Here is a 16,309-nt window from a genome sequence, read left to right as displayed (position 1 = left end):
GCTCAGTTTTATTTGCTTTAGGTTTGAAACATTAAGAGATGCTGGAGTTTTATATCCTGCAGCCATAACTGTTCAATGGATCCTGTGGAAACATAAAATAAATAGCTAATAACAGCTACGACCTATATACCTCAAAGACGCCTCAACTCATAGTAAACTTTCAGTTTTCTAAGATAGCTTGTAAATTGAGAAAAAAAATTTGAATTTTTTTGTCAGAAAAGTTATACACCAGGGAACATTCAACTACCTTTTTTTCGATATGGTTCAATTGACTTAAACCTCAAGCAGAATTATGTTTACTAAATGGGCAGAAATAACAGCAACAACCCCACACTTCTTTTCAGTATGAGACACAAACACAAACTTTGGAAAATCTGTGGCTGGTATCAAGGCCCAGCTGGCACTGCCAAGGCCAACACTATCCGAAAACAGAGTGCAGACGGGTCCTCCAACAGAGAATCACTTTGTAATTGCCTGTGCATCATTTTTTGTTAAAGTTTCTTGTGTTTACAAACTGAAACGACATTGTGCAAAACCCAGAATGTGTGTTAGTTTCAGTCTTTGGTTAAATTTGTTATCACAGCCCACCTGGTGAGGCTTTGGTGCAGATGTTTATAGAGATTTTGGAGGTCAACACTCCTGCCTTCAAAACTGCTGTGTGTTTATATGTTTTTGTAATAACTATTGTGAACTTCTTAAAATCATGATCCTCATAAATACTCTCTGCATTAGAGCAAAAACACTAAAGCTACACTGACACCAATGAAACATAATCATAACATTTTCAAACAGTGAAACGAGGAAATCCACTCTGCAAACTGAATAAAATAATATTAGCAAACGCGAAGCTACGATAACTCTGATAACTCCGTGTGTTACGATAACCTGTGTGTGTGTGTCCATTGTTTGCCTTCAAAGCGTGAACTTCCAAGGCTAGGGCCCCGGCACGTCTGACAGTATTTGATGTGATCTGTTTGAACAAGAACAATCTTGGCACAGACTTGTTTGCCCAGAGTAATCCAGCCACCGTGATCCCCGTGCACACACGAGCGAGCCTTATCTGTCCCCGCCGTGAAACGAAGCTCCTCCGACTGCACCAACAAACACACCGACTACAGCCGAGTCAGACGCACTAGCTCTGCGGTTTAAACTGTGCAAAAGTCTGCTGCTCGGTTCGTCGCGGTGCAGAAAATAACCACTTGAAAGATTTCCGACCTCCTGCCACCCGTTAAACAGCCGCAGCGCAAAGAAAGACCACCGAGGCGCAAAGAAGAACCAAGAACAACAAACTTTTAGAGCCTTAAAAGTCCGTAGAAGTCCTACCTCCCATTGGACGAGTTTCCTCCGTTTCTGTTATCCTGTTCGGCCTCGAAAACCAGCCGGGCCACGGTGCGGGACGTGATGTTAAAATCCACTTTCTCACAGGAACACATCAACATGCTTCGGATGCACAGAGAGGCATCAGCCGGCCGGCTCCAGCTAACTGTTAGCCCCTTTAGCCAGCTAACCTTAAACACAGACCCGAGCTCTGAAGGCCACGACAATGATGCCGCTCAGACTTTATTCGCAGCACAGAAAGTTCCACTTACGCCTCCTCCATTTCACTTTTTTAAAAACACACCCTCCCTCACCCTGTTCTTAAAATGAATTCAAAGATAAAGACCAAAGTTAGCTCAGCACTGGAACCAAACTAACTCGCTATTGAAGTAACAGACAAAGCGTTTTTTGTCGAAAAGTGAAAAGGACGAGACCAGGGCGACCAGCTTAGTGCGCGGGGGGGAGCTGTGCTAAACCTCATCAATAAAACACAACTCCTGCTGTCTTTTTCATAAATAAACACACAAAACACACACAAAAATGTTTAAGTCTATATGTTATGATTAAATGAATTTTTCGATGTATGTGCACATACACACACATCTAACAGCCAAACGAAACGAACCCCCCACGGACAAACTTTGTGGTACGATCCGAGGAAAATAACTGTCCTGACGATGTGTGGCGAGAAGAAGAGTGTTTACATCAAACAAACGAAACCTGCTGAGAACTGGTTTTCAGTTTAGCTTCCATCAGCTTTAACCTTCGCATTATTCACTTCTGTCACCTCCAGCTGGGTCTCTATGACGCGGAGGCTCTTTTACTTCCAGGACAAGAAAAAAATAAAGTAAAAATAAATTCGGTGATGTCACAACAGCAGAGGTTCTGGGCAGCAGGTATCTGACCCGGTGGGAAATCCAAAGATTTGGCTTAATTTCAGAGTTTGTTTGAAGGGAGCAAATCTTAACCACCGCTGATGCAAAGGAGCATAGCGACCTCTTGTGTTTAAAGAGGCCTACTGCAACAACTAGTAACCCCACGCGCTGGAAATACTGCGTGTCCGTGGGTCCCTATTAAGTGAATAACAGTCCTTTAAGAAATAAGAGTGTGATTGACATCTCACCTGCTTCTGCTTGCAGAAGCATCATTTGTAGGAAGGATGCAGTCTTTGGGCGATAGGTATACCAGGTCACCTGGTCTGCAGTGGAGAATAAAAGAAAACCCAAATAATGCAAATGCATAACTGTAGACGAGGTTTTGTTTGAAATTCATTTATTATATTAAAATGCCATTTTAAAGGAACGGCATAGCAGTTTACACTTTACAGTTACAGAATTAAAAAATACAGTTTTTATCTAATCTTAATAAAGGTCAAGAAGCCACATTATAAAGTAAGTGGTGGCGTATGTACACCTCACCCAGGACATTATTTATGTAACAGAAAAAACAAAATTCAGTGAGAATCTCGGGTATTCTGTATCATTTTCGAAAGAAATAATTATTTTCCATTTTCCCGTGTAATATTATCACTACTGAGACAGGATTTATCAGTCTGTGCTCATATTGCTTAAACATTTAAACAAAGTAACAGTTTAAGTGTGGATTCATTCATATTTTTCATGCTCATAATCTTTATTTTGATTGTAATGTCTTAATGAGAATTGGTGTAATTAAGATCTGCAAATATGAACTAAACCTTTCACCAGAAGGGGCAGCATTTTGAAACGTTTTCAGAAGCAACATGTTCTCATCCTAAAACATAACATATCAACGCTATGTGACAAATCATCGGGATAGTACGCTTTTGGAGGTATGAGAGTGAATCTAGACATGTACATTTATTTTACATTCTGATCATGAATCGCTTTGGAACACACTACCTGATATGGTTAAGGTTAGTGTTAGCGCTGGAATAGACGGCTGGAGCGTTACCGCTGTTGGATTCCATCCACAATCGTACCATAGGGATGCGGAAGGTTACATTTCGCGTTACTACGATACGCCTCGGGATGTAACAAATCATTGGTATGTTACGTGTTGGGAATGAGAATGGATGGATTTCAAAAGAAAATAGCCCTGAACTCGTTTCCTGTGAATTTGAATAAATTCCTTTTTACTTGTTAGGTTAAATAACGGGGTACATCAACTTTGTGCTCCATCTTCTGGTATAAAGTGAAAGTGGTATTGCATTAAAGTACAGTTCAAGTTCAGTTGATAGCGATGAAGTCATAGCTGTAGATGTTTCTTCTTATTCGGTTCATCGTTTTAGTGAATTCTGTAAGGTTTTAAATTATTTTATGAAAAGACTAATGCAGAATGTTTAAGATCAATTTGCGATCTTACACATGAGAAGAAAAAAAATAGTTGAGGGTTTCTCATAGTTGCAGTGGGGTTTTTTCTGCCTCCTCCATCAGGCAGAGGTATTCATGCAGGCAAAAAGAGATTCAGAGGTGGCATGAAATCATAATTCTCATTTTTGGTAACAATAAAAGAATTTGTTGTTGAAGAAAAATCGACCTGTCATAGTTATATACATCTTTAATGTTTCCCAAGAATCGCCATTGAAATCTGCACCTGTTAATGTACAGGCATGTACAGACATACAGAGAAGCTTTAATTATTGTGACATCATTGGGTCACAAGAAGATGCAATATACTTTATTGATCCCCCAAGTTTTGAAGTTTCTGTGTTAAATAGCAGCTAAATAGTTATCAAATAGCTCCATAAAATAAAAAATATGATGCTCAGACAAACTAATTTAACAAGGTCACAAATACAAGACAAAAACAGCACATTTAAACTGGAAAAACCAAAATCAAATAAAGGAGCTCAGTGATCATCTAAATAAGATCAATCTCTGTGTGTTGTGGTTTGTGTGGAAACGATTTGTGTGTCTCTCAAGGTTTTTACAGTTTTAGGTGTTTTGCATGCAAAGTTTAACTTTATCATATTTACAAACTATATTTGAGATTTTATTGATCTGTCACTATACCGGACTTTCTAAAAGTCCATATTTACATAGCTGTTCTTGCACTTCAGCAGCTCAACCACGTTATGAAACAGAGACATTTGTAGTCCTTTGAGGAGAAAAACTCATATAAAGAAGTTTTTTAGTCTTTAACTACACAACCACTTTTGAATTGTCTCTAACGTACCTGTCAGTTTTGATCCCGAGCCAGCAGCTGCCTCTGCATCCTCTCAAACTGATGACAAAGCATCACAGTGACTTGGCAATTTCAGATTCTCCGTAGCTTCTGCGAGGCATCTCGGGTGTTTGTTCCTCCGCCTCCTGCAATCAACGCCTCGCTGGGCGCTGCTGCTGCTGCTGCTGAGCTCCGAGTCACATATGCAGGAACTGCTGCGCTCCAGGTTACAGGGAGTTGTGTTGTTGAGCACTTCTGGCTGCTGAACCATGCGGAGCAGGAGGGGCTGGAAACTCGATCTGAGCTAAAAATAAAGAATCATCACCAGCATAGTGAGATAGGAGGTGTGTCACTCACTGTGTGTACGCATGTGTTGGGTCACAGAGGTGCACGCACACACACTCACACACACACACACGGGGTTTATCATGTGTCAACATTTCCTTGAAGTCCCCCCTCCCGTATGTTCTGCTCTGGGAATTTCTTTAACCCTCCTGATTTTTGCTGCCATTATCAATCACAGACACACACAAGGCCAAAAAAGAGCAAAGAGGTAAGGACGCTTATCGCTCTAGTTACATCACATGACGACATCCTCGACCTCCAAATCAACTAAAATACACAAACGCACACAAACACGGCGTGTGTCCCACCGCCTGCTCACATTTTAATTATTTTCTCCAAATATTTGTACGACCTCACAGAGGGACGTGTTCAGGTTCACCTCACGCATCACGAGCCATTCCCCTTTAAAAACAATCCAGCCCGCTACATTCATCACGCCACCTCACCGCCTGCATCCTCCACGTGAATGTCTTTGTCAGCACGCAAGTTGAGGCCTTCAGTCGATGTCTGCTTTGGCAGCCTTGACTTGAGTGGCCTTGTTTCTGTGGCAGGCATTGACCGACTGTCAGACTCTCCAATGGCAGAAATCAAGACAAACCGAATATTACATTTAGTGGCTGAACACGAGGGAAGTGCCGGGTTTGAAATCAGGTTTAAAGAGGCTGATGAGTGCAATTTACAGCGCTAAACAGGACAGGCAGGAAGTGTGAAAGATGTCAGAGTCAGTGTGGAATATTCAGATGGATTTAAAGCAGGAACAAGAGATGTGGTGTCTAAAAGAGGAGAGGAAACACGTTTTTAAAGGAGCTGGGACATGATGTTTCATAAAAACTAATCATTTTTAAATCACTTAATCCGCGGCTGTCAGATTTATTTCGGTTCATGGGTTATCTTCACGCCAAACTTTCCTTTCTTTGGTGCAGCCTTTTCTATTTCCTCCAATCTTCTCTCTGTCCTTGTTTTCATTCATTCCTTTCCTTCATTCCTTCCTCTGGCCTAGCTTCCTTTGTTGTTTCTTCCTTCCTTTTCTGCTGAATTCCTCCTTTCTTCTTGTGCATCTTTCCTTATTTTGTTATTCTTTCTTCTTCCCTCGTTTGTCGCTCGTCTTGCTTTAATTTTTATTTTTTCATTGCTTCCTTCTCCCCCCTCTTTTTAAAAATCTTTTTTGTTCTTCTCCCTTTTGATATTTTCTTCATTTTTAACATTTCCCCAGTTTCCTTATTTAGTTCTCACTCGTCTTTCTTCTTGACTTCCCCCTTTGTTGTTTATTTCTTTTCTTTTTCTGTTCCTCCATCTTTCTTTTTTTCAACACTCCCAGTTTTCTCTGTCCCTTTGCTGTTCTTTGTTTCCTTTTTGATCTTTTCTCACTTTTTCTTTATTTCCTATTTGCCTGCTGTCTTATGAGTACACCTGTGTATTTTATTCATGCGTTTAATACATCTTTAACCTTGTAACGAGTCAGATCAGTAAAACCATTATATACTGTCGAGTTTACCCCGACCCCCATTAAATATTTCACTTCTTAAATGTGAAACTTTTACTTTTGTCTTCTTTTAACATACATTGTCTCACTGAGTTTATTTTAAATGTGCAACACTTCTGATGACTAAGCTTTGATAGAAACTGCAGTTCTTTTCTTAAAGTTGCCACAAACGTGTTGTTGTTGTTTTTGTATCTCTGCTGAGGCGTCCTTATGGATTTCTGTGAGTACAGCTGGAAAACACATCTAAGTTCTGGTAAAACCTGCAATCAAACTAGCAAAGTCTGTCTATGATTCAGAGATAGCATCATTTTAATGTTGATGGCACATGAGAACAGCAACAAGCATTGGTCCCCTGGATGATTTTGATATTTTACTGGAGAAAATGTGAAAACTGCACTTTGAGTGAATACCGAGGGTCATATTGTGGGAGATGCTCAGTTAAAGTTTTGGTGCAGTGGTTCCTTTTGGCTCAAAGAGCCTTCCCTATGTGGTCATGTTTAACATTTGTAAATGTTTATGTCTGTAAAAATATTGAACCATGAAGGAAAATGTTGAACTTTTTACTGAAGTTATTGTATGAATGAAAGCAGCTGATTGTGAGCTACCCTTTAATCTCTGAGCTGCTTTTGTTTCCACTTTGTTTGTTTAACAAATCCTATGGTGGTTATTTTGCATGTCAGCCCTGCAGCTCCTTTCAGGAAAGAACGAACATGAAACACAGAACAGTAAACTGTGTGTATCGTAGTACACACTGAGAAAGAATATACGTCTGTTTGGCCACAACAAATTTCACTGTATCTGAAGTTATATGTAAAGTTTTCCTCTTTTGCAGGCTTGTGATTTGTCAGTGTTTGAATCAGAGGACACTTGGCTGTAGTGTTGCTGTGGCGGTCACGTTGTGGTTGTGGTTCAGGTCTCATCTTCTCAGGTTTCGTGCTGGCTCTCAGCGTTCGTAATGCCCAACTCTCCTGGATTCACACGCTCTAAATTTAGCTGCCTTAAAGTCAGACAGGACAGCACGGGAGACTTAAAACTCCTGAAACACAGAGACTCAACTTTTTGATATAAATGAAGCATTTCCTGTGCTCTGAAGCTCTCTTTTTGCCTCAGTGAAATTAAAGATTGTTGAGCTGTTGGACCAATGGGAAAATCAAAGTCTGGATTCACGTGGAAAATGAAATTCATTGGGAATCAAGAGGCAGACATGTAATCTCAGACAACACCGATATTTCTCTGCAGGCTTGACCGAGGCTCCCGCAGAGATGAGACTCTACTTTTCTTTGTTAGTTGTCTTCAGTCTTTTTGGTAAGTCCAAAAAAATCCTTCCTGTTCTTCAACTTTAACTTTTAACTCTGAGAAACGATCAATGCTGGTGGCTGAAGTTTTGCTCTAATACATGGAAACCCTTTACTTTGACCGTAAAGCTCTCTTATTCTGGGAAGTTGAAAATGACTATAAACCCAATAAAACTAAAAAAGTTAACGAATTTAGTTTGTTGGACAAATATCATCAGATTCAGTGGTCTGACAGTCACGGCGGCCTTTTCGATACAATGTTGCATAACTGTCTTCATAACTGTCTGTGACTGGTTACATTTATTCTTTAGTTTCTTCTTTTTTTGTTTATTGTATTTTACAAATAAACAAATCCTGTTTTATTTCTTATTTTTTGCATTGCATTGTATTTCATTTCTACTGTGTCTTTATTTACAAAAGATGATATAAGAATATCTGCATCTATCTGTAGCCCGCTGTCCTTCTTTTCAGCCTTTGTCTCATTTTTCTCCAACTGCAGTCACTGTGTTTTTCTTGGTGTTGACATGTCGAGTTTAATTAGAAATAAAATACTCACTTATTGCTGTTTCCAGTAGCCGTCACACCTGCACACCTGTGTTTTCCGTCTGTGTGTTGTTGAAGTTGGGGCGGGGACGACAGAAACAGACTGGACGCTTCCTCAAAGAGACGCTGTTCCTGTTCGATCCATCATTTGCATCCGGAAGGACTGAAAGATGCCTCTGTTTTGTTTTTCTGTATACAAGCAATGATCTGTTCAATGACATTTGCACACATTTCCAGATTCGATGATAAGAAGAGAAGAAACACGGACAGATGTGTTTTTTAGAGTGACAACGTGCAGCATGAAAGTTTCCTGGAGCTGAATCAGTCTGATGACTCGTGTATGTGAGGGCTTTACTCACATACAGTTAATGTTACATGCAAAACATGTCTAACCTCCAGAGTTTTCAGCTTTTACGACTGTCTGTCTGATGATTACAGTGTTTGTTTTTGCCTAAATGAACACTGACTGGACACATCATTAGGTACATTTTGTTAGTACTTTTGGCTTCAGAACTGCAGTAACTCTTTATGGCACTGATTCAACAAGGTAATGAAAACATTCCTCAGAGATTTGGGGCCAAATTAAAATGACAGCATAACACATTTGCTGTAGGTTGGTTATTAGACCAGGAAACATTTTTCCAGTCTTCTGTTGTGCAGTTTTGGGGAGATTGTGTGAACTGTAGCTTCAGCTTCCTGTTCTTAGCTGACAGGATGAACACCCGGTGTGGACTTCTGCTGCTCTTCTGCAAACCTTGGTTCCAACAAGTGGTTATTTGAGTTTCTGTTGTTTGGAGTTGCTCTGGTCTATGACATCAACTAAGTATTCCAGCAGAGAATGGCTCCTCCTGCGGCTCCTGGATGTTTCCTGTTTCTCTGTAAATACGAGAGATTAATCCAGTTTTTTGGTCTTCATTCTGATGCTGAGATTGAACTTCAGCAGGTCGTCTCAAACATGTCTTCATATATGGTAAATGCATTTAGTTCCTGCCACATGATTGGACGATTAGATGTTTGTGTTAGCGAGCAGTTCAGTAGGTCTACCTAACAGAGTGCATGCAGGTGTTTTATTCATACGTGTGTGACTGTAATCTTCATGTGCAGGCGATTAAAACTATTTTGGTCTGTTATGACATGATTTATGTCGCTTTTTCTTCTTATTGCAGCCTGTGTGCTAAATTATGTGATATGTGTGTGTAACTGGAAAGACATGAGCTCTTTTATTTTGGGTATTTTTGCCTTTAGTTTTATTCTTTGTCTCTCTACTTCTTGTTTAAGTAAAGTTTTGCTTGCTTGACAATTGTGACTGCCGACAGATTCACAAAGTTCTGATTTATTTCTGCTCTTGTATTTTCTCTCTGTCTGCTTCTATTTTATATTTCTTCTCCTACTTCTTCTTCCCCTCGTCCTCTCTCTGCAGTGTCTCAGTGCCATGCCGGCTGTTCTGAGGTGGATTCTCTGACTGAGGCTGTGGCGGGAGAAGGATTCCTGCTGGGCTGCATCTCCTGTAAGAGACGAGAGGAGGTCCCTGCACGAGCCACCGTAGACTGGCATTTCAAGCCTCTGGGAGAGGAGGAGTTCAGGCATGTAAGTTCAGCAAAGTTCTCTAGTGACTCAGGTAGTGGAGCATCAAACAAAAACGTCACTGGATTTTTTTTCTTTTTATCGTTGATGTTTTTTCTTGTTTCTTGACACAAACATAAAAAAGAGCAACACTGTTCTGGACCACTTTCTACAGAATAACAGCATCACTCACATCCAGCACAGTGTGGATGGAGTTTGCACCGGAGAACCTGCACCACTCTGTGTGGGCAAATAACTCCACAGACACAAACACCACGGCATAAATTACACAGTAAACTGCTGCCACCATGGATACGTGTTGGAAAATGGATGAGGGATGGATGGATGGGTGGATATATGAGGGATGGAGGGAGGGAAGATGAACTGTTTTATTTGTCAGTGTCTACCTTTGTTCATCTTAGATCAGCGGTCCCCAACTTTTTTTGCACCACGGACCGGCCTTTAAGGTGTCGCAGATGAACACCACAAAATAAAACGATTAGCGGTGCCAAAACAAGAAGATTTATTCATAACACACAGGAAAAGACCCAGAGAAACCGAGTTAATGATAAAAACGATAAAAAACCATGAAAAACATAAATTTCACACCTGAGCCTCGACTCTCACGGCCCGGTACTAAACGACTCACGGCCCGGTACCAGTCCATTGGCTGGGGGTCGGGAACCGCTGCCTTAGATGACTGATCACTGATTGGTGGAGCGTGTGAGGGTCCATACATGTAAGCTCACATGTATCCCTTCAAACTTTTTTATTATGACGTGTACCCCTGACACATCTCTGATGAGTTTTTGGTCTCAGTCATTTGTTTAAAGTCCTACTGAATACATGGTGATATTTATTTGGTACAATATGTTTCCTATTAGAGCTCAAAAGGACAATAAAGCAGGGGATGTTATAGAGCAGGCCTACCTTGTCACCGATCAGCTTATGTGTGTCTATTTCTTTATGTTCTATTCAGATATAAGTGAGGGAACAAGTATAACTAAATTCCCAGTTTTTTAATTCTTTCCCTATCTCAGATTTTCCACTATGACCATCCTGTAGCTGACATCCTCCATGAAGACTTCAGCCACCGCCTGGTATGGCGCGGGACGCTAAATGATGACATTCAGATGGGAACCGTGTATGTTAATAACGTCACCTTCAATGACACTGGGACGTATCGCTGCACCTTCCACCGTACCCTCTTCCTGCCGCTGTCTCCTGAGCTTGTCACTGTGGAGAAGGAGGTGGAGCTTAGTGTGGTGACTGTAGGTAAGGAGGATGGATTTAAATCCTTCAGTTATACAAAATATTGTTGTTCCAAGCAGTGTTACAAAAGATCTTCTTCTCTATGCATGCTGGGCGGATAGAAGAGAAGCTAATATGGGAGAAATATGCCCCTGTTAGTCTTCTCTCTGAAGCTTCATTGTCAGTTCCTGTTTCCCAGCCAATCGAGAGCTGGCTGATGTGATCTCGGAGATAATGATGTACGTGCTGGTCACGTTCCTGCAGCTGTGGCTCATTGCGGTTCTGATCTACTGTTACAAGAAAATCTGGGATGAGCACGAAGCACGTCAAGCTAAAAAGGCTCAGGCTGGGTAAGTCATGTCTGTTGTCCAGGTGATCTGTTCACAGGAAACAGGTCATTTTGGTTGTGTTGGTTTTATATCTAAAAAGATTGTTTTGTCTCCTTTGTGCACTTGTAGACAGGGAGAATCTAAAGATAACTGTGACGGGGTGCAGCTAGACTAACATCAGCGGTGAGTTGCTGTATAAATTCTCTGTACACGGAAGAATGTCTTTCACTTTGATTTTTGTGATTGTATGTTTCATTTTTTATATCCATCAGATTGGATTGGAGCTCAGGCAGAAGATCAGAGCATTTTTTTCTTTGAGATGGACCTGCTCATTTACACCTTCGTGTGGCTTTGCATGATTACAATTCAAAATAATCCTTATTTATCTCATGCTGGACCTCGAGGAAGCCTCTCAGATTGTCCTCTATGTTAAACAAGCTGTTTATTTCCCTTTTAAGGCATTTTTCTTCTGATTGGCTGCCCCTCATATGCAACAGATTTGAAAATGTGGGTGGAGCCTTTGTACCTGAGATGACCTTATTAGGGATATCCCCTCTCTCTTGTGTCATACAAACCCAAGAGTAGTTAAAGCTGAGTGTGGGCAGTCTGATGCCTGTGCTGTAATTTGTAATGCAAACATCTTCCACTGTAACATCGCATAAATGACAGGGGGGGAAAGGAAAACCTCCACTTTGATTTAAGGCTTAAAGGCCTTAAAGGTGTGAGTAACACCTTTAAATTACTAATGTTTATTATCTCATAAGTCATATTTACAAAGCATCTATTAATCCCTCATCCTGCATTACTTTAAAAACACTAAGCCTTCAATGAAGAGTTTGCGGTCAGCAATCTCCGAACAATGAAAGTGTTCGATTAAATTACTGCTTATTTGCCACAGGTGAGCTGTACTCAAGTTACCTACTATACTTATTAGAGACTTACAAGTTAGCAGTGACTCGAGAATATTCCTTCTCCATCAATAATTCCAGATAAATGTGGTCTGTTCTCCCTGTGTGCATTCGTACACCCCGGCCTAGCAGGAGCTGGAGCAATACACAAGAAAAGCCAAAAAAAAAGAAAAAGCCCACACTCCCTGCTCCAGTAGGACAACACGGCCTCGGTTTTACAATGACTAGCGGTTTTATTAAACTCAAAAGGTAGCGAGCGTCAGGGTGGGCATTAAACAGAACTGACTTAATGAGAAAACCTAAAAGAAAATACAGGCCTCCCACCGGTCTCCCTAACAGGAGAAACATTTCTCAAAGAAAACGGCTTCCCGCCCCTACAGCTACCAGGTCAACAATAGAGATCTTTTTACACTATCTACAATATCTGCAGCCTAGCTCTTCTTATCTAAGAAAACTCAATCACACCACACACGGGGCTAAACACACAGCTTGTTGGAAACAGGAAGTAGGCGGAGCCGCCAGTCCGGACAGGTCCAAATTTATAGCCGGCCTCATTCAGTCTTCTACCAATGGTCAGGCTCCACCTGCAAACTTACACAAGCACAGAACAAACAACGCCACCCTCAGGTGCGGTGAGCAGCAACAACACAAAATCATGACCTGGATCATAACACTCCCCCATCTAACATTTCTCCCACTCAAGAAATGCTTGACCCATTTGACGTGGATAAAATGATGGACAGAATCTGACAACCTCAGTTTTCAATCCTGGCCAAAAATAATAGCAGGAAACTCTATCATAAGATCTCCTAATTCCTAAATGATCGTGGTCAAGGCCTAACAAGCAATACAGCATCATCAGTATAACACGGGTTGGATTCCAAGTGCTCGCCGCCTTGCAGCACAGAGGCAGGCAGACAAGGTAGAATCAGACTGCTGAGCTCTACTGAATTGCTCTTTGTCTACTGCTAGACACAAGTTGTTTGGTATCCCAGTAAACGCCACAGATTCATTCTTATTCCCAGGCAAAGGCTTGACAAGAGTTTTAGGCTTTTAAAGAATGTATGGGAAATGTCCACTGCATCACCAAGGTCTGTGCATGAGCAACCACACATGCTAAACTGCAGAGACACCGCCCCAGATGGTGCATGACCGAAAACATCTGCAGCAGGGTTTTCAGCAGCTTCAGGGGTGGCAGGGAACATCTTTCCCCCAGCGAATTCATTTCCAAGAATAAGATCAACACCCGCGACTGGTAGCTGATCTTTCACCCCCACCTGCTCTGTGCCTGATACTAAGGGGGAAAGTAGGGTTACTGTGTGAAGCGGCATGTGCATCGTAATTCCCCCACCAACAAATCTGCACCATAGTATGACTGGTTGGAAAAAGGCATAATAACACAACGTGCCACAGATACAAGTATCCCTTAAAATTGTGAGGGAACCTTGTCCCCCTCCCTCCCAGTCAGTGAAAGAAATCCTTTAGAGATAAAAGGCTTGAAAACCTCATCCAACTCTACTGCTGGCTTAATGCGGGGACTGTGGTGATCGACGGTGGACGGACACTCTCGGCTCTATAGATGAAGCAATTTTATTCGACAACAGCTCCTTTTCTTTTAGCACTGGGCACACAGCTGTGAGAGTTCGTGACAGTAGAAACATTTAGTTCAATTCTGGTTTAATTCAGAATAAAGCTGATCGGCTGATGTGATGCTCCGTGGCTGAGCTCAAAGCGTCCCTCACTCTGTTTTTAAAGCATCAAGATGGACGAAGTCAAGATTAAAATAAAACTGCATTCACACTGGAAGCCTTTCACTCATCACTTTGAAGATGATGGCTGTACACATATCCCAGGTTGCCTAGGTAACCCTCTAATATATCTACTGTCAGGTCACATGTCAAGTAGTGTCTGGTGCTCTCATTGGTCACTCGCCCTCCTTAAAGCGTGTCTTTGTTCTGTAGTCCTCCCCTTGCTCAGATGGCCCCGCCCCTCCCTGAGCCTGGTTCTGCTGGAGGTTTCTTCCTGTTAAAAGAGTTTTTTCTTCCCACTGTCGCCAAAGTGCTGCTCATAGGGGGTCATTTGATTGTTGGGCTTTTCCCTGGATTATTGGTCTTTATCGTACAGTATAAAGTGCCTTGGGGCGACTGTTGTTGTGATTTGGCGCTGTATAAATAAATTTAACTGAAAACAAGTCTCATTCTACTTTCACACACACTCTGATGAATGATTTGGGATAAACTCAAGGTTCAGTGTCTTGCCTAAGGATGAGTGAAGGCTAGAGGAGCTGACGATCAGCTAGCCGAATGTATTTGATGTTTTCTGGTCACCACGTCGCTGCCAGTGTGGTGTAGGCCCGAGTCTTGTGTCACATGCTAAGCTGGCACAAGCTAAGGTGAATCAGTCTTGTAACTGATTCAGTCATAATTTCACAGTCTTGGAGGAGTAAACAGGAAGCATTGGAAAGGAGACTGTTGGTTATTGGCCCATTAGTTGTTTTAAAGTGCAGGTTCTCAAAGTGAGGCCCGCTGACTCAGAGCTGAACATCCTGTAACGGCTCACAGTAGGGAGTAGGAGAGAACACACTTTACCTCCATTCATCTGCAATTCAAGTCAGAATGTATGAAACATTAGAACAAAATGAGACGAGAGCATTTTTTCCTTATTTCAACCATTTATGGGTATAGTTTTGTACATAATATTAATTTTTCTGTTATCACTAATTATTGTTAATTTTCCCACCAAGAGCCTTGTGGGGAACTTTATTTCAGCCTATTCACAGTTCTGATGATTGGAAGCAAATAATTGAATTTTAAGAGGATATTTACAAAATTACACTGCAGAACAGCATTCTGGGTAATGCTAGCTAGTCAGCTAACACTGTGCAGCGTGAAGAACAGTGAGGAGGTGGAGGCTGGAGGGAAGAGAGCAGAGACCAGCAAAAGCAAAACGACGACGATGTTAACTCTGGTTTAAAAGCACACACAGTGACGTCTAATTAGACAAAGGTTGTACAATCATATTTTTGTTAATATTTGTCCACTGTTTTTGCTACACTGTTTCTAAACACACACACACATGTGTGTATTTATATCCTTGTATCGTCTCATTGATAATGCTTTCCCTAGCTGCTTACCCTAACCATCAAAAATGAATGCCTAACCCTGACCCTAAACCTGACCATAACCTAATTGTAATCCTGACACTAAAACCACATTTTGAGTCTAAAAATGCCTTCAAACTCGAGGGGACTGGCGTTTTGGTCCCCGCGATGGCTGTTTGTCCCCACAGTATAGTAAACTATCCATCTTTGGTCCCCATGAAGACGTTAAACCCTGTCCACACACACACACAGTGGTGAGAGGACATTTGGAGGTGACTGTGCTGTAACTCAATCTAGTCTGAGCTGTGCTGCAGACGATCCAAACTGCCTCTGGTCTGAAAGCAGCTTTGTTCTTCCTGCTCGCAGCCCGGCGCCGTCCCTGCAGCGACACACGCTCCCTCTGTAACACAACCCGGCCAAGCACATACACATCTGACAAGCTGCTGTCTGGATGCTCAGAGGAGCATGGATGGCGATCGTATGAGCAGCACTGAAATGTTCATATCTGACATGCAGTCAGACTCATGATACATAATGAAAGTAGTGACATTGTACTGGGTAACGCTGCCTAAACAAGGCCTGATGTAAAGATAATAATCTTCCTGCAAAGCTGCTGCTTGGACCAGCACAGGGGAGTGAAATTAGGACACCCCTGCTGCCTTTGACCTTGCCCTGTGACCTCCTGGTTTCATTAAACGTGTTGACATGTTGAGCATGTTTATGGGTGAGGACTGAGCATTAATACTCAGGGTTCAGCGACTAGCTGCTTCTTTCCTCGCTGGAGACGCACGGGTTGATGTGAGTCCTTCTCAGGTAAGTTTTTCTCTCTAATGCATGAAGATTCAGTCAGGATGTGTGTGCACAATGAAATCTCTAAACATCAGTAACGATAAGACAAACTCGATCATCATCCCCGAGAATGTGAGAACCCTGATATTGATTTGAAAAATGTGAGCTGCCTCTCAGATTACACCTGATTACACCTCCCACTTGCCTCCCTTGTAGTTTATTTTAAATCTCAGGTGAACGGG

The 16,309-nt window shown here is 41.8% G+C and overlaps 2 protein-coding genes across 7 annotated transcripts in view; one reads left to right on the top strand and one right to left on the bottom strand.

Moving 5' to 3' along the window:
* gramd1a (GRAM domain containing 1A) overlaps nt 1–4,755 on the bottom strand; it is a 43,621-nt gene extending 38,866 nt beyond the window's left edge. Inside the window, exons 1-2 of one of the 6 annotated variants that reach the window (XM_085292778.1) lie at nt 4,474–4,755; nt 2,441–2,515 (exon numbers count right to left, since the gene is read on the bottom strand). Coding sequence is in view for 1 of the 6 variants with exons in the window: in XM_085292773.1 (XP_085148899.1) it covers nt 1,324–1,439 (116 nt within the window). In the remaining 5 variants the exon portion in view is untranslated. Of the gene's footprint in view, nt 1–1,323; nt 1,711–2,440; nt 2,516–4,473 lie in introns of those variants that run through there. The other 5 variants (XM_085292771.1, XM_085292777.1, XM_085292776.1 and 2 more) reach the window with 5 other exon arrangements.
* A 580-nt stretch (nt 4,756–5,335) lies between these two features.
* Nucleotides 5,336–14,369, top strand: LOC146564959 (sodium channel regulatory subunit beta-1). The gene is made up of 7 exons (XM_085292779.1): nt 5,336–5,471; nt 7,529–7,594; nt 9,548–9,714; nt 10,731–10,965; nt 11,141–11,291; nt 11,400–11,453; nt 11,543–14,369. The coding sequence occupies exons 1-6, from the start codon at nt 5,384–5,386 to the stop codon at nt 11,443–11,445; spliced, it is 753 nt and encodes a 250-aa protein (XP_085148905.1). The 5' UTR covers nt 5,336–5,383; the 3' UTR covers nt 11,446–11,453; nt 11,543–14,369.
* The last annotated feature ends 1,940 nt before the right edge of the window (nt 14,370–16,309 follow it).

This window comes from Mchenga conophoros, linkage group LG11 (genome assembly GCF_057382185.1).
Source record: "Mchenga conophoros isolate Kocher_MC1m ecotype Shallow Benthic linkage group LG11, M_conophoros_male_GT1.1, whole genome shotgun sequence".
Classification (NCBI taxonomy): domain Eukaryota; kingdom Metazoa; phylum Chordata; class Actinopteri; order Cichliformes; family Cichlidae; genus Mchenga; species Mchenga conophoros.
This window is presented reverse-complemented; position numbering and strand designations above follow the sequence as displayed.